Source organism: Pelmatolapia mariae, linkage group LG3_W (genome assembly GCF_036321145.2).
Source record: "Pelmatolapia mariae isolate MD_Pm_ZW linkage group LG3_W, Pm_UMD_F_2, whole genome shotgun sequence".
NCBI classification, from domain to species: Eukaryota; Metazoa; Chordata; class Actinopteri; order Cichliformes; family Cichlidae; genus Pelmatolapia; species Pelmatolapia mariae.
The window spans coordinates 32339154-32363983 of NC_086229.1; the positions used below are offsets into that span (position 1 = coordinate 32339154).

Here is a 24830-nt window from a genome sequence, read left to right on the forward strand (position 1 = left end):
GTGAGACCGAATATGTTATAGCGAGGGACCACTGTACCTCAGAGTGTGTAGTTCACACTGTTGTGTTGTATGTGTTTAAGGTGAAATGTTTAGATGTTAGAAACATGAACCGTGGTATGACCTCACAGTCAGCAGCTGCATCAGTGACACAGAGTCCAGTGTGTGGGCTCAGTTCACAGGCAGACAGGAGGAGGCGTGTTTCACATCTTTCTCTTTGTAATAAAGAGCTTTATTCTTTTATTGGAGCATCTTTAACCTTCGTACAGTCTGTGAGTGTTACAGCTTCTCACCTGCACATCACTCATTATTTCTTCCCTTTCCTTTTACCTTCTATTCAACACTGTAAAGAGCTTTTACTATGAAGGTTCTCAGGGAGGAGGAGACTTCCGGTAGAATCGAAAGTCAGTTTTTCTTTGTGCGCCATCTTGTTCAGAGTGACGGGTCTCTGGGAGCGGTCGGTGGCTCGGCGAGGATCAGCTGTAACGGGACTGTTACCGAGGATGAAGATGATGATGCTCGTGCTCCTCTTACTCAGTAAGAAACACACACACACACAGAGGTGGGTGTGGCTGCATACCGAGTGTGTCGCGGGTCTGTTTTTTTTCCACGTTCATCGAGCCAGTTCATGTGATGAAGCTCGTCCCCGCGGCCTCCATGCAGGGCGGATCCCGCACTTTCAGTTGGTTTTATCAGCTGATCATATGTGTTTGTTTAAATCAGGGGTCGGCAACCTTTCTGACTACGAGTGCGTCTAAAATTTCCTCGGAAGTCAATGTGCCATATGATTGCATTGCAAATCCATCAGCAAATAAACTGGAGCAGCCGGGCTACTTAAAAAGTGTATGGGGGGTGGGGGGGGGGGGGCGTGTTTGACGTCACGTCCAGCGGGTGTGTGGACAGGAGCGTGTCATGGGCTGTATCCCAATTCAGGGTCTGCAGCCTTAAAGTACGCAGCCCTAACGGTCCACAAGGGCCGCGTACTCAAAGGCCTCCATCTAAATCAGATTCCTTTGACTGATAAAAATTGTAATAATAAAACCATAAACAAAATATTTAAAAACAAATTATTTCACGACTTTAACAGTAACACAAAATTAAAAGGGAGTAATGTTAAAATAACAAACAAATATACACAGTTTTTAAAATGGCATATCCCCCCCAAAGTCAAAGAAATGCAATTTAAAGTAATTAATGGATATTACCCAGCAGCTGAAATGCTTAAGAAAAGGTTTGGGTTTGAGGTGGAGCCATGTGGGTTTTGTTCACAAAATGTGGAAAGTATTGATCATTTGTTTTTTTCCTGCTCAGTAACGACTGACTTTTGGCAGGATTTGGTAGACTGGTTGAGTATAAGAATAGATGGGATGACCCCACTGACTCTAACACAAGTTTTATATAATAATGGTGATCCATCTAAGGAACTATCCATGCTCCACAGGGTGGTGATAATTATGGGCAAATACCACATACACAAATGTAAATGGCAAAGTAAAAGACCTTCCCTAACTGCATTGAAGATTGCATTGAAAATCTTTTTTGTCATCTTTAGAATTACTGAGGGATTCATGTAAAGAGGCTGCTTTGATATGTGACAATGGGACTCAATTTCTATCCTTTTAATGAATGTGTTTTTTTGTTTTGGTGTACTAAGTAAGCCACATGTATGTTAAAGTGTTCACAGAAAGGAAACTGTTAAATGTCATAAGAATGGCCTTCATATATTTATATATATTTTTTTTGTTTTTTTGTTTTTGTTCTTGTTTGTTTTTTTTGGGGGTTTTTTTTTTTTAGTCTTCTCCTATTTCATTTGGTTTCTTATTCAACTTTTTCAAGATGTTGTTGCACCAATGTTGTCTCCCAATGAGAGATTGTAAATGTGTGCATAAATTTAATAAATTTATGAAAAAAAAAAAAAAGTACTCAAAGGCCTCTCAATATGCGTACTTGTGCGTACTTGCGTTCTCGCGTACTCGTGATACGTCATCAGTCGGAGACCAAGTACTCTTCCGATTTAAAGGCTAGGGACTGTCACTGGCCGTTTCTCAATTCTCAAGTACGCGAGTACGTACTCGCGTTCTCGGTGAGTACGTACTCGCCGAGAACGCACGGGAGTACGTACTCGCCGAGAACGCGAGCACGGACTCGCGATATGTACAATTGGAACACCAGCGTACGTGATGATGTCACAGGTCCAGAGTTTTTACTGCCGTCCCCTCTTAATGTAACTGTGAGTAACATGTTATGAAGCTTAACTTTAATCACAGCCAAACCGGTTTACTCAGGAACAAATAAAACACTGAAATAAACCAAACATTAACATTTAGAAGTGATCTAAGTAACTTATATATCATTTTTAACCTCAGTAGTGAAACCTCTATTAATAAAAATAGTGTACATGTACATACGTGTACATACCTTAATAAAAACAAGCAGGTGAGATGTTAGAACGCTTTTATTTCTATTCTAGTGGACACTCAATACTATAGACAGCTGCTGGGGTTTCTTTAACCTGAGTAGTGAGAAGACCGCGAGGGGGGGGGTTGGAAACGATGTGCCGGGAGTCCGCTGTTGAGTTTTGGACGAAATGCATTCTGGGATATTTAGCTGTACCAAGTCCACACCGATGCATGCTCGATAAAACGGGCGGAGCGAGAACACATCCGGGACTTTTTCGCGTTCTCGGCTTGATGCGTACTTCGAATTGGAACAGTACTTGGTCTCCGACTGATGACGTATCACGAGTACACGAGAACGCAAGTACGCACAAGTACGCATATTGAGAAACGTGAGAAAGGTGTCTACTTCCGGTCGAAGCGTTTTACGATAGTTACAGGTCAGAGTATCTGTTAAGATGTTAAGAACTGGGCGCAAACCGTATCATTCAAATATATTGAATGTCGCAATGTTGGCAAAGAGAGGAAGTGATGTAAGATTTGCGCATGCGGGGTACCGATCGGGTTTCCGGTACGGATCGGGTAGTGACAGGGCCCTTGTCACTACTCATCACATCACATGTGTGAGTAAAATTCATGTTAGTGAACTCTGTGTCAAATACTGAGCTTCAGTAAAGATTCAAGTTGCATTTATTTATATTTCCTATCACCTTAAATCTTCACTCAAAGACAAGTACCTTTGACAGTGTATATATAGGTGTATCATATATAAGAGACAAATGTTGTTCCTTCAATATGTTGGCATTACTAAATTTGGCTCAATGCTTATATATATGTGTAAAAAGCAAATGTACGAGCTGTGAAAACTGTTTCTGATAGAATGAAGAGTAGACTGATATATTAAATATTCCTTTATTGGGTGAGAAAATCAGACCATGTCATAACTGCTTTAAGTCACACAGAATAGATATCAGAGCCTTAAACAGACTGACTTCTGCTAAATGGGTCAAACTGGGCAGAAAGTATACAAACACATAACATCCTTATAGAATATGATGTAACACTATAGATCAACTTACCTCAGAATATATAAAGCATATAAACAATTACAGCAATATGATGCAACAAACACAGCAGTGCTACTAATCCAAAATACTCAAAGCTTCATAGAACTGAAACAAACATTTATTTTTAGCTCCATTCTGCTGCTGATACATACTTTAGGTTTCTGAATATTAAACTTGTTGCTGCCTTTCATAGTGTGTAACTTGAAGACCCTGAGTACTTTCTCCCAGGGAACAGTCTGTCTATTCTCTCCATCTGTCAGCTGCTGCTGGCTCTTCCTCCTCCTCTCATATTCAGGACTACAAACCGAGCCGCATCACTGACTTTCAGCTTGTTGTGTTTGTGGATATATGACTGACTTTAATTATCCATAAAATCATCACATTCTCTGTAAGATTAAGGTCAACTATATATATATTTTGAAGTAGAAGCTTTAAAACAAAGTAAACGCTGAAAGTACAAACATCACTAATGTCACATAACTTTGCCGACATGTGGCCAACAGTAATGTTTTAATGTTCTTAAACATTCGCACATAAATAAGTGGTATCATATTCAGTACTTACTTTTAAAAGTTTACTCTTTGGCCGCTCCCTTCTGACGTTTTTTTCTGCAAAATTATCCACACCCACCGCCGCGCTATTCATTCTGGGATATGTTGGGCCACGAAGTCTACACCGCCACATTCTTAAATTTCAGGGAAATGAAGGGTCGCATTTCGAGCAGCCTTTGAATTAGGACAGCCTTCATCGCATCGCTGTGACATAATCGGCTTTAAAATGCAGCCTTTAAGGCTGAAGACCCTGAATTGGGATACAGCCACAGTCGCTCCATCGCAAGTCACTACTGCGCAGACTCTGGCTCCAAAATTGCAAGATGGCAGCCTCCACAAGCGGGATATTTTGGCTTCATTTTTGTACAATGGGAGGAGGCGGTGTTTCGTTGTCCATGTTTTCTACAGTCAGTGGTTTAAACATGTGTGTACTACAGACAGCAGGAGACAGTGAGAGTGGATGCTAACAGGCAGGACTCGAACCCGGGCCTGCAGGGCTCTGTGAGTCTCCTACACCGACACCCTGACCCTGGCTGTACACTATTGTACTGTATAACAGTATTATACTTTGCAGCGTGTGTGTGTTGATCTGACGTGTCTGAGCTCAGACTGCAGCTACAGGAAGTTCCCACTGAGCCTTTTTAGATGTAACTTAAAACAGGGCGAGGAGCCACAGACAAAAACAGGAAGTAGAAACAGTAAACCAGCCCCCCTCCTGACACACAGCCAGGGTGCTGTCAGCTCAGTGCTGTAACTACAGCTTTAACACTGATGGAGCTGAGACCTCCACCCACACAGAGAAACAAGCACTCCCACCCAAAGAGGCAGAGACAGAAACATGCACTACATATATGTGTAAATACTACATATTTGTCCTGCTGCAGCTGAGGAGCATAAAATCATTCAGTCAGTAACAATTATCTTTTGTCTGATGTCACAGCCTGAGTTACTTTCGTGTTATTCACAGCATGTATGCTACATTCATATAATTAACACACGACTGCAGACAGATGAGCTTTGTCCACCTGACCTGAGCCCATCTTTGACTGCACACCTGCTGATGGACCTGAGTGACCCTCACAGGAAGCTTCTCTCAGCTGCTTCCTCTGATGTTCTGAGTACAGAGCAGGTTTTAACTGTCTGAGGGGAGAACAAAGGGTCTGCTGTGTGTGCAGAAGCCTTTACTGTACATGTGTGTTTGTGTTGTGTTGCAGACCTGAGCTGATGGTTCATGTTAGCACTGTACTGTTTCTTTGCTGAAGTGTGTGTGTGTGAAAAAGGTCATGTGACTGTGAAGCACAGGTCTAACCTGTTTCATGTTTTTGTCTTCAGTTTCCCAACATGCCTCAGGGCTGGAGGTGTATGAGGGGGTGGAGTCTGTCCTGCTGCACTGTCAGGTATCAGTTGATGTTTCCGATAATGACACAGCAGCGGTGTGGGACCGTGAGGAGCTCAGTGATGCAACAGTTCACCTGCGTCTGCAGAAAAGTGACGATCTTAGTGTTCAGAATAAGCTTTACAAACATCGAACATCAATGAGAGTCGACGCTCTGCAGACTGGAGACCTCAGCCTCACTCTGAGGAAGCCCACAGTCTCTGACAGTGGAACCTACACCTGCATCTACCGCAAGGCTGGAGAAGATCAGAGCAAAACTGTAGTACAGCTGAAGGTCACAGGTCAGTGGACAGAGGTCTGATTGATGTGAGTTCATACAAACATGTTGATGATGTTCATGTCTCCTGTGTTTGTGTTACAGAACCTCCTCCAGTCTGGCCCAAAGTCCTCGCAGCTGTGCTGATTACTCTGATCATCCTGGCTGCTGCCTTTGGTCTGTTTATGTGCTGTGCATATAAAAGGATGAAGGACAGAGAAGGTGTGTATGTTTTATAATGTGTGTGTGTGCGTTTCCACAGAGCAGATCAGGAAGTGGAAGCAGCAGCCCTTACCTGCACCTGTAACTCAGTAACACAGTCACACATTCAGTTATTGTGTTCATATTATCAATAACAATAATGAATCCTGTCTCGATGCTCAATCATTCAGGTAAGTATCTCCCAAAAACTGCTGGACTCTGTGGCCTCCTTTCATCTTTCTCACAGCTCAGAATCTGCTGAGGAACTTTGCATCAGCTCATCTTTCATGCAGAGCCTTGAACTCACACCGATGGAGCACATTAGAGGCATCACCCACATCCTGAAGGTTTAACACACAGCTGCTCTTGTAGATCTGAACTGGCAGGATTTGTCTGATGGCGACTGAGGTCACATGACTAATGTGAGCATCAGAGCACTTTTCCAGGATCAGCTGGTCTGAGCAGCTTCAGTGATTCAGGGTCCTTATATGGAAGAGCAGATCCTCTGCCACCAATCACAGAGCTGTTCCTGAGGTCTGGTGTTCTTCTGCAGCTGAGCTGTTACTGACTCTCCAATACCAGCGGCTCACAAACCAGCTTCTTTCAGCACTTACTGCTGTGCTGGGGAAACAGTCCAGAAATGTTTGTTACATAGTAGCAACAAATGTCATTTTTCACTTAGTAGCATCATCATCATAGCAGCTTAAATGGGGATCAAGATGGCGCCGGTGTACTTGGCTGCTCGTCTGTGGCTTACAGTTTTGTTTGTTTTTATATTGTTCCTGTTATGTGACACTCAGGAAATCTGCTCTCTACTGGTGTACGATCGCCAATCACTTCTAAATCTCTGAAGTTCTGATCTAAACACAGTTTTTAATGGAGGTCAGAATTCATGGTGTCCGCTGCTGTCACAAATCCCGACTTACCTATGCCGTACTGTCATGCTACCTCCCCTGCAAAGGCGTCGGGGTAGCGAAGTGGCTGGCTGGTTAAACTCAAGCTCTCCTTGGTGCACCATCCAAGGAATACAGAGATTATTTTGGGGGGGTTTTGTGCACCGACGTTTTCTGGACCCTGTGGATTCCTGCCTCATCCCCGTGGTCGGCCAGGATGACACGCCACTCCTTCGTGACCCCAGTTCTCCTCGGCTCGATGTGCGCCGGGCGAACCTTGATAAACTGAAGCTGCTGTGTTGGGCTCCCTGTGCCGCTGGGGCTCATACCTCTGCCTTGGCTCCTGTCAGGATTGGCCTGGTAAACGCCAGATTGTTGGTGAACAAATCTTTTATTCTGAAGGAGTTATTCACCCCCTGGAAACTGGACTTCATGTGTGTCACTGAGACTTGGCTTAACACTGAGTCCAGTATTTTATCTGAACTTTTACCAGCAGGTTGTTCCTATTTTAACACACCAAGGACATCAGGGAGAGGAGGAGGTACGGCGGTTGCTTTAAAAGGATTTTAAATGTAAACAGTGTGTTTTACAGCCCTCGTCTTCCAGCTTTGAGCTCACATGTTTTGAAGTTAATCGCTCTAACTCTGTGCTCTTTGCTGTTATTTATCGTCCCCCTAAATACAATAAGAATTTCATAAATGACTTTTCAGAATTGCTAGCTGGGATTATGCCCAACTATGATCATGTTCTTATTGTGGGAGATTTTAATATCCATGTCTGCTGTCCTGTGAAAGACTTTTTGACTCTTAATCTGGTCCAGTCCGTACCTGGTCACACACATGAACACGGACACACACACTGGTCTTGTCACACAGTCTACCTGTGTCTAACGTGGAAGTGTCTGACACTGCCTTCTCTGACCGTATGGCTGTATTATTTGATGCTGTGTTTTCACACACTACAGTTCAAACCAGCGCTGCTGTTTGCCGCTGTCGGATTTGATTTCAATCTTCTTCCCAAACTATCCTGGACTCTGTGGCGCCATTAAAAACCAGCCAGCCCAAGGCTAAAACCGAGCCTGGGTTTTTGTTTGATTTGGGTAATGTGGGGGGCTGGTTGACCTTTTGACCTTTACATTTTCATTAATATCTTTAAAGCAGAAGCAGCACAAATGACAATTTTAGCAGCACAAACCAGCACAAACGTAGCACAGTTGATTGACACCCATTTTGTGTGATTTAACTAATGTGGGGGGGGGGGGGTTGACCTCTGATGACCTCTAGAAATTTTTATTAATATCTTTAAAATGATAGTAGCACAAACGAAAATTTTTGCAGCACGAACGTTTGATACCACTTTTGTTGGATTTGAAGAAGGTGGGGGGGGGGGGGGGGGGGGGGGCAACTTCACTCACATCCTCTTGCTCTATGACAGCTGGGATAGGCTCCAGCAACCCCCGCGACCCTGAAAGGGATAAGTGGAAGTGAATGGATGGATGTTTTCTGTTTGTCATGTCAAATGTCAGAACTTTGTTTGCAGCTGGGAGTCTGAAAGTGCTTCATGAATAAATTGATTACCTACAGTGTTACTGGTTTTAACTAATATCTGCTAGAATCTCTGCAGACCATCAGTAGCAGCCTGAAGCAGAAGAATTAGTTTAAGTTTCCTTTATGTCTCTAAAGAAGAGCTGACAGATTACAACATACTGCATAGGGCTGCACGATTAATCGTTAGAAAATCGCGATCTCGATTCATACTTATGTGCGATCTCATTTCCAAATGAGAACGATCTAAAAAAAAAAAAGAAAGAAAGAAAGAAAGAAAGACGACGACGATTGTACCGCATTTTGATCCGGGACATAATCTGCATGAAAACAAGCGCTCACTCTTCCTGCTCAACAAATGACAAGGTCGGAGCCTTATACCACGTGATAGAGAAGCTGTGCCGTGTGATGCTCAAATTAGCAGGGAAAAAACAACGGAGAACACGTCAGGGATGACGAGAAAGTGACAGGAGAAAATTTGTCCCGGTCAACCACCCAAACATCAATAACGGGAACCTTATACATTACCTGAAGTTCAGTTCACCTGACACGCGGATCGGCGGCCTCTTCGGGTCTCTCCTCTTGCCTCCCTTTTCCTTCATCCACCTGCTGGCTTCCACCACTTGCTAATGTTATTGAATCTGTGGAAGCTCCGCGATATCCACCACACGAAGTAACGAATAAAGAGCCTATCTAAATCCCAGTAACGAGTAACGCGTTCCTGGTTTTGGCATAATAACTAGTTACCGTGCTCGTTACCACAATAATAACGTAGTTACTGTAACGCGTTACTTAATAACGCGTTAGTCCCAACACTGCAGACGACAGCTTACAGTCGTACGTAAAGATGAAAGTGATTTCGTACAGCCCCGATCGTACAGCAGACGCTGTGCGCAGAGGTTCAGGAGCGGAAGTCCCATTGTAAACATATCACGGCAGACCCGACTATGTTTCCATGAACATGCTTTTCAGCATCTTTTAATTGACCACTTTTCACACACGGTTGCTTTACGCATACAGCCGGTGTTAAAGCTCGCAGCCCGACACACACCAACACAACAGCATAGGTGGCACAGACGTTAAGGCGGCGAGGCGTGATTGCGGGTACCGCTAAGGTGTGTCCGCCTCACCTGCAGCGGCGCTGCAGTCCACGCCCCGCCACACATATTAACCAGGTATAATACATACTTAGGCGGAATTTTGCAAAGTTCAAAATGTGTTAATTACATAAATAAAATGTAATTTTCTCTGTAGCACTTCATGCATTTAAGCAACACACCTTAGTTGTTCACACAAAGCATAAAGGTAAAAAAAAAACAATATATACAGTGTTATGTTCATTTTAGATGTCAAAAAGTATTTGCGGCTCCCAGAGTTTCTTTCTTGCGTGGAAATCGCGTCCAAATGGCTCTTTGGGTGCTAAAGGTTGCTGACCCCTGCCCTAGACAAACGCTGCACAGTGCCGTCCCGCAACTATTTTTCTATTGTTGCACTACCTGCTCTATACACGCAGCGTCCAGCAACGGTGGAGACGGAATTTCAAGCAGTACAACATTTTGCGGCAACAACAAAATGTGAGGCATTTATTGTTTTTATGTTTATTTATTGTTTTTATGTTCAGTTTCAACTGTTACGAAGCTGATGTGCAGTTAATAAGTGCAATAAATATTTATATTGGAAAAGAAAATTGTGAGAGAATCGTGATCTCAATTCTAAGCAAAAAAATCGTGATTCTCATTTTATGCAAAATCGTGCAGCCCTAATACTGCAGCACTAATTCATGCACAACTTTCACAGATTAAATAAATGCTTGTTATAATTCAAAGTTAGTCCTGCCTGTATGTTTGACTTTGAGAAGCAGCTGTTTGTGCAGCATCAACACACAACAGTTCAGCTCCAAGTCAGAGAAACACTGAAAACAGGAGTGAAGAGCTGCTGGTTACACAGCAGAGGACATGATGGAGGATCAACCTCACTGATGTCTGTCTGTCTGTAAACCTCATGTTCTCCTCTCAGCTCTGCAGCCAGAGATGGTGGAGGTGCCACAGGGGGAGGAGTCTGTCCTGCTGCCCTTTAGAACCACAGCTGACCCTCCTCAGAATGTCACAGTGGAGTGGACAGACTCCAATTACATGAAGGTCCACGTGTATGAGAGTGGAAACAATCAGCCAGATAAACAGCACCAGGTTTACAGCGGTCGCACAGAGATGGATGAAGATCCACTGAGAACTAAAGACCTCAGTCTGACCCTGAAAGACCTCCGCCCTACTGACAGTGGAGTCTACACCTGCACCGTCTATGACAAGGATAGAAACATGCTGCTACAGAAATCAGTGACTCTCAGTGTCAGAGGTGAGTGTTACAGCTGTTTGTCCACAGTGTGAATCCTCCATGAATAACACCCAACCAGACAGATTCTTGGGTGCTGTGTTCTTTAATTTAATTATTTTAAGATAACCTTACTAATGTCTGGATATGACAGTATTTGCATCATCATCTTTTTGCTACTACACATAGTTGTAACCCCCATTAGTGGTTTCATTCTCAAATGCTGTTTTTGAGGCCCATTTTCAGAATATTTCCAAAAGAAGCTTGTATTTCTTTGTTTTCAGTTCAACAATAATAGGTGCAACAAACCTTTGGTACATACAAAGATTTGTTAGCATTTGTAGCATATAATTTATCAGAGTTTGAATTTGCAGTGCTGTGTTTCTTCTCAGCAGTGCACACAGTGGGAATATTTAGTCTCATATACCACACCCATTTTATACCACACTCGAATGATTTATGTGTTAATTATGTAATAAATACCTGTGTCCTCTTACACAGTGCTGAACAACAGAGCAGTATCCACATTACATCATGGAACAGTGACATTTTTTATCTGTCTGTCTCATAATTTTCTGTTTTCTCTCAGTTCCTCCACCAGAGGTGGTGAATGTGACAGATGCAGAGGAGTCTGTCCTTCTGCCCTTTAAAACCACAGCTGACCTTCCTCGGGACGTCACAGTGGAGTGGACTCTCACTGAACCCACAGAGAGGAAGGTCCACGTGTATAAGAGTGGAAACAATCAGTCACACAACCAAGACCAGGATTACAGAGGTCGCACAGAGATGAATGAAAATCCACTGAGAACTAAAGACCTCAGTCTGACCCTGAAATATCCCCGCCTCACTGACAGTGGAGTCTACACCTGCACCGTCTACAACAAGGATGGATACATGTTGCTACAGAAAGTAGTGACTCTCAGGTTCAGAGGTGAGTGTAACAGCTGTTTGTCCACAGTGTAAATCCCAGCTGTGTAAACCTGTGTGTCCAGCTGTTTGCAGCTGTGTGAGAATAAAAGCTGCACAGCTGTTTGTGCAGCCTCACACATCAACACACAACAGTTCAGCTCCAAGTCAGAGAAACACTGAAAACAGCTGGTTACACAGCAGAGGACAGGATGGACCATCAGCCTCACTCATGTCTGTCTGTCTCTTTACAGAGAGTGTGCCAGACATTGTGCAGGTGCAAAATGGAAATGAGTCTGTCCTGCTGCCCTTTAAAACCCCAGCTAACCTTCCTCAGGACATCACAGTGGAGTGGACTTTCACTGAAACACAACAAATGAAGGTCCACGTGTATAAGAGTGGAAACAATCCGCCAGATAAACAGCACCAGTGTTACAGTAGCTGCACAGTGATGAGTAAAGGTCCAGTGACAACTAAAGACCTCAGTCTGACCCTGAAAGACCTCCACCTCACTAACGGTGGACTCTACACCTGCAACATCTACAAGGATGGACACATGCTGCTACGGAAATCAGTGACTCTCAATGTGTATGGTGAGTGAAACAGCTGTTTGTGTGAATCCAGCATGAATCAGTGAAATCAAAGAGCTGCTGATGGTTCTTTGATAACCTGATACGATAAAATGTTTCTTATGAGACACAAAAGTGCTGAAAATGAATTTAATAACTGAAAGTGTAATGAGATATTTTGTGTTTTCTATCTAATATAAGCTGGGTATCTATATCATTATTATCATCATCATCACTCTGAGTTGTTAATAAGAAGCTGCTGACATTCACTGATCAGTACAGATGAATATATTTGCTGGCACAGCTACTCTTCAGGGTTCTGCTGATTGGTCGACTACTTTAAAAGAGACTTTTTGGTAAATAAGGAGAAGAGTGCTTCATCTTCTATATATTTGATCATAAACTAACATTGTTTAGAAACAATAATTCATACCTTGATTATTTAAATGTGTTATGGTAAATAAAAGCTGACAGCTAGTGCAGCAATTAAGATACAACAGAGCAGCATGACGTTGAAGATAAGGACAGGGCATTAACAGGCAGTAAGAGTGAGGGAACAAATACACACAATATACACAGTATATATATACATATATACACAGTTTTAAAATTAAAATGACTGAAAGGTGAATAAATAACAGTGTTTGGATAAATACAGGTTTGCTGACGATAGAAAAGCACAAACAGAGTAAAGATGTTTAAAGGGTGAAGACTGTGATCCAGGTCTGAAGGAAATCCACATCACCATCCTGTCAAACCTGTCACTCACTCAGGACTAAAGTCTTTTTTTGTTCTGACATCACTTCCTGTGCTGTAAGTCCCGCCTCCAAACCTCTGATCAGACCTGAAATCTTCTGAACAGCAGTTGGTTTCTCTGAGGTTAATAACACACATATAACAGTGACAGTTAGCATCAGCCCAAAGTGAAGCTTCAGGTGACTCCAGGCTGCCAGCAGAGCTGACACACTGACAGCTGTGAGTCTGTGACGAAGCTTCACTCAGTGTTTAACATGTTCCCGTCTGTAACTAGTGGCAACGACCACTCACAGCTGCTTAGTTTCACCAGGACTGAAAGCAGCACCGATAACATCAGAGCTTATACTTTAAATATCACTCCAGTACCATCGATACTCATCAGACTTTAGACAAAGGATCATCTCTGTGTTCAAGCTCTGTTTGATGGAAACAGTCAGCAGTGAGTGTGTCCAGCTGTGACTGTGTCCAGCTGTGACTGTGTCCAGCTGTGTGAGAATAAAAGCTGCACAGCTGTTTGTGCAGAGGAGATGATCACTCACTCACATCTGTCTGATCCCTTTTGAGAGAGTCTCCCTCACATGGTGGACGTGCCACAGGGGGAGGAGTCTGTGCTGCTGCCTTTAAGACCAAAGCGGACCTTGGTCAAGTTTGTCACAGTGGAGTGGGCTCTCAATGGTGTCTGTCTCTTTTCTCTTCTCAGACACTGTGAGCAGGATGGGGACAGTGTATGGAAACAAGTCTTATTTGCTACAATTTGAAAAAACAGATCAACTTGATCAGATTTCCAAAGTGAAGTGGGAACATATATACCCCAAATACAAGTTCATAAAGGAAATAGAAAAACATCAGGGAAATGAGAAAGACCTCAGTCTGAACCTGGAAGACCTCCGTCTTACTGACAGTGGAATCTACACCTGCACCGCCTACAGAGAAAATGGGGACATCCTGCTACAGCAATCAGTGATATTCAGTGTCAGAGGTGAGTGTATCAGCTGTTTGTCCACACTGTGAATCCCAGCTGTGTAAACTGTGAATGTCCAGCTGTTTGCAGCTGTGTGAGAATAAAAGCTGCACAGCTGTTTGTGCAGCCTCACACATCAACACACAACAGTTCAGCTCCAAGTCAGAGAAACACTGAGAACAGGAACTGCTGGTTACACAGCAGAGGACATGATGGAGGATCAACCTCACTGATGTCTGTCTGTGTTCATGTTCTGCTCTCAGACTTCCAACTGGAGAAGGTGGAGGTGACAGAGGGGGAGGAGTCTGTCCTGCTGCCCTTTAAAACCACAGCTGACCTTCATCATGTTGACAGGGTGCAATGGTTTGTCTCTGAACCCAAACTCATGATGGTCCACTGCTTTGGTGTGTATAACTACAACCAGACAGGTAAACAGGACCCGGCTTACAGAGGTCGCACAGAGATGAATAAAGATTCACTGAGAACTGGAGACCTCAGTCTGACCCTGAAAAAGCCCCTCCCCACTGACAGTGGTAGCTACACCTGTACGGTTGGCAACAAGGACGGACGCATCCTGGTACAGAAAGTCGTGACTCTCAGAGTCAGAGGTGAGAGTAACAGTGCAGTTGATGTTGAATAAATGATGTAAAAAGATTGATAAGAAGTTTACACTATAAGAAAGAAAGTGATGGGTGTTGCAGTGTCACATAAAGATCTGAACCCTTTGCTCTTGTTGTGAAACAAATCTCTCAGAAATATTTAAGGTGTCTAGTTTCATAAACAGCAGAATTATCTTCACATGATGTCTGCAACCACAGACAGCTCACTGTGTTCATCTGGATGTTATTAATGGAAGTGTTAGGCTGACTTCTTCAGCCCTCTGAGACTGAAGAATCCTGGATGATTGAACGTGCTTCAAGGTTAAATCCACATTCATTCACTGAGTTAAAGAGAAATGAAAATAATCATAAATACTTGCTTGATAACATCACTGTGTGTAACTGGCATGACTTTAATTCATGATCCACAGAAAAGTGACGATGTTTTACTCCTTAGATGTAGAGTTTGTATTTTATTTTGCAAAGATATTAAAACAGCGTTGTGTTTACTCACCAGGATCTTTTACAAAATAGAAGCTAAGTGTGTTAGTTTTATCTACACGATGGATATGAATAAAACTACATAACACTGAATACAATAAGATAACTAAACTATAAATGTGTCCGTGCAGAGTACATCCAAATAACATCTGTGATACTTGTCCTTCAATGTAGTGTTAAACTTACAGCTGAGCGGCTCATGGAGAGCTGTGATTGGCCTGTACAGTCAGGTGACCAGGTGCTGATTTAGTGAATGCTTGGTTTGCATTTTAAACATCACTCAGTCTCGTTTAACTCTAGGAAGCCAAATCTATGCAGAGTTCATGTATGTGATCGTTTTCATCACTATTAAAGGTTGTTCCAGTGTTCCCACTACTGAGACTAAACCACAGCTGAGAGGAAACAGTCACATGATCACCTGGTTTGTGTGTCTGATGTAGAAACACTGAGACTCCTGTTTTCTCCTCTGCAGCAACATTAAAGGGAACCATGGCAGACATGTTTTCACGTCTCAGGAGGAGGAGTGCACCAAATGCAGAGGTCAAAGAGGACGTGAGGTATGTTTGCAGGGTCACAGAGGTGTGTGCGTTTACCTGTCACCATGGTAACTGCAGCTGGTCCAGTTTCAATGAGCTGCACTTTAAATATGGAATGATCTTTATATCATAAGAAGAAAAAAGAAAAAAAATGTAATCTGAGCAAATCATTTCATTTCACAGGCACAGTTAAATTCCTCGTGCATAAATCCAACAACCCGCGCAGAGCTCAGCGGCCACACGCATGAGAAGCTGCAAGTGTTTCTATTTTGATCGTGCTGCAGCATTTTTACGCTCGTGCAGTTCATCTGCTGGTGAAATGTTGCTGGTGCACATCACTTTAGCTGTTACCTGACTTTTGGCAGTGTGGAGGCGGATCAACCCAAAGATTGATTCTGTTCATCTGGACGTTTTCAGTGGGAGAAACATTTCAATACCATCCAAGTGACTCCTTCAGTCTCAGCTGACTGCAGGTTTCCAACCTTATAAACAGGACATTTGCATAATGACTCAAACTAGCAGCAGTGAGGGAACAATGAACAGTTCAGTGGTGCCCACTGAAAACACAGATGAACACAATGAACCTTTTAAGATGCTTATTTAAAAGCACCTTTCAAGGACACTGTACAGCAAATAAAACAGGCGTGAAAACAGTTATATGGAGTAGGCAGTTTTAAACAGGTGGGTTTCAGGACCCTTCCACTGAAGGGTCCTGACACCAACAAAGTGACCAATCACATCAGGACCCTGGCCTCCTTTAGGCAAAGTGATCTGCACAGGCTAAAATGACCTTTGCTAGGAGATTAACTGTACAAGCGTAGCACCACTGCAGCGCGAGCAGAGGAGAAACCTCTTCGGGTTTTGGCTTCTCTGTGCACTTGGCTGCAGTGCTGCACTGACTTTATGAGGAATTTAATTATTTGCTTGAATTATGTTTTGTTCTTGCATGGGACTCATGATATAAAGATTATTCCATATTTAACACTGATTAATGGAACAAGGAGCTCAGAGCTCAGTGAGGACATGACATGACCTGCCTGTGCAGGTATGAATGTATGAACCTGGTTTTATTCTTGGCTCTGATCCTCATCCTAGTCCCAGCTGATCGATCACAGATCAGAGAACAAATCAGTCTGTTTGTAGGATATTGATCAGCTGGGATAGACTCCAGCATCAAACCCACGGACCCATGTGAGTGTCTGTCTGTCCTCTGTGTCCTCAGGAACAGGAGCCATGAAGACTTTCCTCTGATGGATGTTCATTCAGCTTGATGGGTCACACAGGAGGAGGAGGAGGAGCTGGTGATGAAGAGCAGCCTGTGTGTATATACAGTATAAAGTATTTAGTGTGTATTGAGCCCTGAGGAAGATGAAGATGCAGCTTTGCTTTGGCCTTCCTCTGCTAACAGCAAACTAACCTCAGCCAGATGTTCTGCAGCTGTTTGTCTAACATTAGAAGTTTATAATGATGATGACCCCGAGCGTGTTTCTGCTGTTCTGATGGATCTCCACGGAGCGTCCTGACTCTGTGTCACATGTTAGCTTCATGTGGGTCAAAGGTCAAAGCTGCTGACTGTCAGGAAGCTTCAGAGAAGATCAGACAAACAGATGAAACACCCTCTCTGACCTCAGAGCTGCAATCAGAGCAGGAAGGACCTGTGATGGAGGCCCTGAGGCCACACCCACACTTCCTGTCAGTGCCTCTGATTGACAGCTGCCTCCATCAGTATCATATATATCCATATAATCACCCTGAGGTCACTGATGTTGTGATGTTGGTGCTGTATAAACCAGATTAAATGTTTTTACACATCAATATGACGTCTCCGTGTCTCTCTGTCACATATACAGTATTTAATCATGTCAGCCATTCAGTGCACGCTGGTTAGAAACCACAAACATGTTAGTAATCAAACAAACACTGTGCTGTTGTGTTGCAGCTGCACAGACACACTCATGTTGGTGCTTTGTGTTCACTGCTGTTGGGTCAAAGCTGTGTGTGGATCAGGCTGTCCTGGTCTGATGGATCTGCCTGTTCAAACAGTGTGAACAGCACGCGGTGTGGAGGGTCCTTCATCATGTTCTGATGGAGCTGTGGGGTTCTTCCAGTGTGGACAGAGAGCAGCCATCATGGTGCTTTCCTGTGAGCCGCGGTGCAGCTGTGAGTCAGTATGCTCTCTATAGAGCACCGATAAACACCAGCAGCTCAGACGTTTCATTATTCCAGGGGAGGGTGGTGTCAGGAGTTGATGAAGCTGGAAATATGGGGTTTAATTATGGTGGAGGACTCTGGGCAGAGTGGGACAGACACTGGCTGAAGACTCCATCCACCCGGCCTGGGACACCATCAGGACCAGCAGCCTTCCTCAGGTCGATGGGCTGCAGTGACCTCATGCTCGTGTGCTCTGAGGGTGGAGCTTGTGAGGTGAGTGGGTTGTGGTGCAGCACAGTGACTGATAGATAAATACCATCTCAGTGAATCCAGCAGACGTCACATGAGGTCATAGAGTCGCCATCACTGATTAAACACCTCAGCTGTGAAAAGTATGACCAGGTTTGCATTTGGTGTTGGAGTTAATAAAACATTCAAAGCATTGCTATAAATATACAGTCCAATAAGAGCAGCTCCCTGTTACAGACGGTCTGTGTGGTTTAATGGCCATTAAAAATAAACATGTACCATCTCTGGTAGAATGAGCTTGACTGAACAGTGGACTGGTTCGTGAGCTCAAAGGACCAAACGTTTGCTGCTATAAGCTAACTGTTGATTTCATGGCCTAGCCAAACAAAAGAAAAAACTGTATGCGGTCACATGGTTTTTATTACTAGAGTGAGGATACTTAGAGTGCCCAGAGTGCTTTGTTCAGGGTGTGGACGCTAAGTTCACAGTTCATATTTATGGTATTTTCTATGTCATTGTTGTACACCGTTAATCTCAGGATTACAGGTGTGATCCTTTGGTGTGGGTTCAGTCTTTATAACATTCAGGTACAGCACAGTACTCATTTTATTTTCAGTGTGGACATGTTCTTTAAGTTCAGAGGCCCGGTGTAATAATATGATTGTTGTGTTTTACATAAAGGCACAGAGACTCGTGCAGGCACATCATGCAAACCTCCCACAGAGATCCTGAACGGTCTGTCAGTGTGAGGCTGAGTGGTTGTCTGTACCTCTGACTGCACTCGTTACTTACCCACCATGCACCACTCCTCTCAGTCAGGGACTGTAACCATCTCCATCCCTGGTCAGCCTGTGATCAGCCAATCTCTCTTTGGCTGTACACAGCTGGATTCATCCAGATGTGACCTTCTAGGCTGAACTGCTGTAATTCATTATATTTTGACCTCTGACAGCACCACCCATTACTCTGTGCCCTTACAGCTTCCTGGTTCTGACCCATGTGACTGAGTGGACCAATCAGTGACCGTCAGTGTGTGAACCCTCAGAGGACGAATTGAAGCTGAAGCATTCACTCAGATATGAGTTCATAACCTCACACTGATGTTTTCATGTTGACTCCCTAACCCCACTCACAGTCTGCTCCCACTGTGGAAACAGGAAGTAGAAGAACCCCCAGAGCTGAAACCAAGGAGGAGGAGGAGTACAGATGCATAAAAATACTGAAGGGCTGAGGAAGTTCTTAAAGATGTTATACAGAGTCAAACATCAGCTCTGAGAGCAGAAATCAGCTTCATGGGTGGAGAAACTCTGAGGTCTCTGAGCGTGTTCATGGGTGGAGATCACACATCTGCTTTCTGACAATTTGACTTTGTTATAGGAACAGTCACCTCCAGGGAACCAGCTGGATCCATGTAAATACGGTCAAATAGGAGACCAAAGCCCTGACTGCACACTGGTTCATGATGCGTTTGGGGGCTGTAGGTTGTTTGGACTGTAATGAGATGTACACAGCAGTCTGTCTCTAATGTTTAATGAAATGTTCTGAAGATGATAATAATTTGTGATTTTCTTTTAAATGAATCTTTAATTATGTTGTGAGAACTCTGAATCTCATGAAGATTTTCACATCAATGTGCTTTTCACAAAGACTATTAGCAGTAACAATGAAAATGACGTGCAGCCCTGAACTACTCATGTGTTAATGTAGTGGTCCCCAAGCCACGGCATGGTACCGGTCCAGAGAGCAGAGTGGAGTCAAGTCAAAGTTTATTTCTATAGCACATTTAAAAGTCTAGTGTACATTAAAGTGCTTCACAATAAAACCACAATGTGTACAGAACAAGAAACAAATAGTGCTGTTACAATTAGAATTACATTACATGGTGTAGTGCAGGCCAAATGAAAGTCAAACTAAGTTTAACAATTGTGTTTTTAAGCACAATTTGAACGATTAAATTGATTCTGATGTACGGATGTGAACTGGGAGATTATTTCAGAGTCTGGGAGCTGCAATGGCAAAAGCACGGTCACGGTTTTCAAACGAGACCTTGGTTGCGTTAGGAGCAGTTGGCTGGAGGATCTTAGTGCTCTCCTTGCATTGTACAGATCAAGTAGATCAGTTAGGTAGCTAGGGCCCATGTTAGTTAGAATCTTAAAAGTGAGCAGAAGGATTCTGAAATCAATGCGATATTTGACGGGAAGCCGGTGTCGGTTAGCGAAGACAGGGATGATGTGCTCATGCCTTCTAATGCTGCCACATTTTGGACTAATTGCAGGTGCTGAAGGAGGGAGAGTTTGAGGCCCAGGTAATGACAGTTGCAAGAGTCCAAACTGGAAGTGATGAAGGCATGGATAAGTTTTTCGAGTTCTTTATGTGGGAAATAGGGCTCAGCTTTGGAAATCTGGCATAATTGCTAAAAGCTGGTTTTTACCAAAAGAACTTTCCAGGAACACTCTGAGATTTCTGGCAGAATGAGAAAGGTGGCAGGCAAAAGACCCCAGTGTATCAGTTAGCTGGCCCAGGGGAATGTGGCTATTGAAAACAATACTTTCTGTTTTGCTTTCATTTAAAATAAGAGAATTCTGGGATAGCCAATCTTTAACGTCCCGCAGACAGTTGAACAAAGGCAAGAATGGAGACAGGGCACCCAAATTTAAAGGACGGTAGATTTGGATATCATTTGCGTGGTAGTGTTAGGAGATGATATGTTTTTTAAAGATGAGTCCCAAGGGTAGCAAGTACAGGGAGAACAGCTTGGGGCTCAATACGGACCCCTGAGGCGCACCACGAATAGCAGGGGCAGAAGAGGAAGAGTATTTCCCCATGGTGACAGAGAAGGATCTGTCTGATAGGTACGATTCAAACCATGAAAGAACTTTAAGACCCAACTATAAGCTCTAGCCTTGTTAGGAAAATATTATGGTCAACCGTATTGAAAGCAGAAAAACTCTCAATAAAGCTGTCTTGATGCTATTACAAGGTTTGAATCCAGATTGAAATTTTTCACTGACACCATGTGTCTCTAAGAAGGACTGTGGCTGCTGGAGAAATATTTTTTCTAAAAGTTTAGACATGAAAGGAAGTTTAGAAATCTGATTTGAAGGCAGTCAGAACAGAGCCTGATGACAATGAAGAGTTCATTAAGAGTAGGATACAGGGTCCAATAGTAGTCAGAGCATCCTTAATAATGCGGGAAAGAAGAATGGAGGACTGGAGAAGGTTTTTACTCTCAGTGTTGTTGGTGCATTTCAGGGTTTTTAACAGGGAGCCAGTGTAGATTGGCTCGAACAGGGATGATGTGATCATGCCTTCTGGTGCCAGTTAAGAGGCATTTTTGTCTTGTTTGTATCATTTTATTTTGTTGTATTTATCTGCCACACCGTAAATTCTGGTCCGTGAAAATATTGTCTGACATTAAACCGGTCTGTGGGGCAACAAAGGTTGGGGACCGCTGGTGTAGATGCATTCATCCAGCCAGAGCCTGCAGTCACCACAGAGTCAGAACACTGACCATAAGGAAGTGTGGAGCTGATAGATGAGGGTCCATGTCCTTCATTCAGAACAAGAAGAGTGTGTTTATGAAGACAACAGAGGCAGCTTCACCAGGGTCACATTTCATACAGCATCTCTAATCACAGCAGGCTGTAACAAACACTCCTTTGGGGCGGTCCAGGCCTAGCTACGTGTTTGTAAGCTGCTGTGCTCAGACTGTTAGAACCAGCACTGAGCCCTGTTACATTTATACAGTGTTAGAGCAACGGCTGCAACCTACAGCCTTTAAACTAGAGATTAAAATGCTGACAGTAAACTCGTGAGTCCAGATGTTACCACATTACTTTGTGGACTACGATGAGTCTACGATGACCTGGATGACTGAGAACCTTCACAGACACATTACTTTGTGATACTGAGAGCTGATTAAAGCCCCAATTCTTTTATCACAGCCTCTGCTCTGATTGGAGATCACACTGATTTCAGTTCATTTAATATGTGAGTGCACACAGTCATTCTCAACTGGACATAGATGATGATCAAGGACCAGGCTCACCTCATCCCAGCCTCTAACACAGTGTGCTGAGTCTGTGCTATGAATACGTTGCAGTGAGTACAATGTAAGCATTCACGGCACTTACAGCACCTACACCAAGTCACATGTGTGGTAAAGATACAGAGAATGAAATTAAATTATTAATGAAATAACCATCCATCCATTCTCAGTGCTTCCATATTAATAAATGACACATGATGGAAAACAGAACCTGAAATTGTTCAGTTTAGTACGTTTGTCTGTATGACCTGTGCTTATAAAGGCCCTGAATGCTGTGACACATACAGCAGTAAATATATACAGTACATGATGTGGAAATCATTTTCACAGAGATCAGAAAGTCATTAAATCACTGCTGACAGTTCGGTTGATGTTCGGTTGATGACAGCACCTGGTGTTGGATAGCTCCTGGAAAGGCTAACTGAAGCTGGTCCTGATCCCAGGACCAGAGGGGACCGGCCACATCCCACTACAGAAGAGCCCACTGAACAGTAACAACAAGATCTGGGCTACCAACACCTACACCCTGCCTGTGATCAGGTACCCTGCTGGTATAATAAGCTGACCAAAGGAGGAGATAGAAGCCACTGATGTCAAGACCAGGAATGCATGGAGGGTTTCACCCCAAGACCAGCACCCTGAGGCTGAACGCTAAGGAGAAGGAAGGAGGCCGGGGACTGGTGAGTGTCAGCACCACAGTCCAGGATGAGACAACGAACATCCACGAATACATCAGGAAGATGGCACCAACTGACAGCGTGCTCAGTGAATACCTCAGGCAGAAACCCAAGACAGAAGATGAGGCACCATCATGAAAGGACAGGCCCCTGCACGGTATGTACCACCTGCAAATAGCGGAGGTGGCTGATATCCAGAAATCCTACCAGTGGCTGGACAAAGCTGGACTGAAAGACAGCACAGAGGCACTAATCATAGCAGCACAGGAACAAGCACTGAGCACAAGATCCATAGAGGCTGGGGTCTATCACACCAAGACTGTATGTATATCCAGGCTGACATGGAACAGCCAGTAGTTCAGGGTTCAAACATTCAGGAAAGTGTGTGAGACCTTCCATACTGAGAGAAGACATGATTTTAAACTGTTGTTTGTTAAAGCCTCACAGAGAGAGTTAGATCTGAGAGCAGGGCTCAGTGGGTACATGAGCCTTTATACATGAAGTGTTTCAGGTTCATTTAAATCAGTTTTTCTGTTTCCAGGAGAAGAAACATGATCCAGCTGTGTTTCACGGAGGGACCAAGTTTTTCTTTCCTCTTTAGAAGGCTGCTCTCTGTACCAGGAGCTGTTGTCACAGTACAGAAACAGGAAGTCACATGCTCTCTGCTCTGTGATTGGCTGCTTCTTATCTCAGCTTCCTGCAGAGGGTGGAGGTCTGCTGAAGTGTGACTTTCACTTCCTCTTTATTGGTGTTGTTCTTACAGCTCTCAGGCGATGCTGCAGCGCCCCCTGGTGACACAAACTCCTCCCTCTGTCTCAGAGGTCAGAGGTCAGCCTGCTGCTGAGGGTGCCTGTTTATGGACTTCCTGTCACAGACCTGGGTCTCAGGGTGGATGCTGGTTTCTGATTGGATGGTGCAGAAACCAGCTTCCTCCAGCCAAGATAGAAAAATCAATATTCTAATGTTCATTTTAAAGCAGTGAGTCTGTGGATTCATCACTCTCTGTGGATCAGAGGCTCCAATGATCTCCTCAGCTGTTCTCACCACCTGCTGTGTCTGGACTGTCTGAGGTGTCTCCATCAGAAAGTCCAGGATCAGTGTGGAGGTGTTCAGGCCCTGCAGGAGCGACTGTGTTGAATCCTGAACTGAAGTCTATCAGCATCAGCAGAACCCAGTGTGACCAGTCACTTTGTGAGAGTGGGAATGAAAAGCTGAACTGATCAGTGATTGGATCAAAAAACAGTCTCTGAGTAAGAACTGACTCCTCTGATTCAGTGATGCTTTAATAAAACAGTGAAACGATCCAGGAGTGTGAACTATGGCTGCTGAGAGAATGATTTATTTATTATGGTTTATTCTGTGCTGGTGAGGTTAGCCTGAGAGGGCTAACAGCAGTCTGAGCTCAGCCACAGCCTCAGAGTGTAAGCATCAATAAGCTGTGATGGAAACAGGAACAAACAGAACAAAGACAAACATCACACCTCCAAGACGAGTCTTCACAAACACTGAGCTGATTTTATCTTGACTTCTGTTTATAATATGGAAACAGTTCACTCACAGCTGAGGTGTCAAACTGTCCTTCACAACATTTTTCTTATCTTTAGTGTCAATAAATTCATTGTTTGCACATTTTTATCTCTTCAACTCTGAGAAGTGACCACAGAGAAAAAGAGGAACAAGACATCTTACTGTCTTAAACTGAAAGGACCAAAAATAACCTGCAGCTGTCACCTCATTTAAACTGTCTTTGAACTGAAATCCAGCAATGTAGGGAGTGATGGACCTGCATCCAGGGCAGGTGCCAGAAACCACAGGAACCCAGTTGCAAATAAAATAAAAACACTATTGAGCTGTGGAAGTGTCTGCCTGTTGGTGAAGTATCACAGGCTAATTGGTCAAATCCATAATTCCTCTTTTTGGATTTAGAGAACAGACTGTGAGACTCTTCCAGGGTACAAGGAGAAAGTAGATGAGACTAGACAAGGACATGAGAGCAAAGCAGAAAGATAAGGCAGAGAGATGTAACTAAAGTTATATAATCAAGAACGCGATTGCACAAAGGCATCATGGTCCGGAGTCTTGTGACTCTGTGTTTATGTTTGTGATTATTTATTCTGGGCAGCACGGTGGCACGGTGGTTAGCACTGTTGCCGCACAGCAAGAAGGTCCTGAGTTCAATTCCACCATCAGGCCGGGGTCTTTCTGTGTGGAGTTTGCATGTTCTCCCTGTGTTTGTGTGGGTTCCCTC

At 43.7% G+C, this 24830-nt stretch overlaps 1 protein-coding gene across 1 annotated transcript; it reads left to right on the forward strand.

The window, feature by feature from the left end:
- The first annotated feature begins 426 nt into the window (after positions 1 to 426).
- On the forward strand, positions 427 to 17272 carry LOC134624385 (uncharacterized). The gene is made up of 10 exons (XM_063469361.1): positions 427 to 534; positions 5344 to 5688; positions 5769 to 5885; positions 10318 to 10653; positions 11219 to 11560; positions 11790 to 12128; positions 13561 to 13839; positions 14085 to 14429; positions 15394 to 15478; positions 16680 to 17272. The coding sequence occupies exons 1-10, from the start codon at positions 501 to 503 to the stop codon at positions 16726 to 16728; spliced, it is 2271 nt and encodes a 756-aa protein (XP_063325431.1). The 5' UTR covers positions 427 to 500; the 3' UTR covers positions 16729 to 17272.
- Positions 17273 to 24830: the final 7558 nt, after the last annotated feature.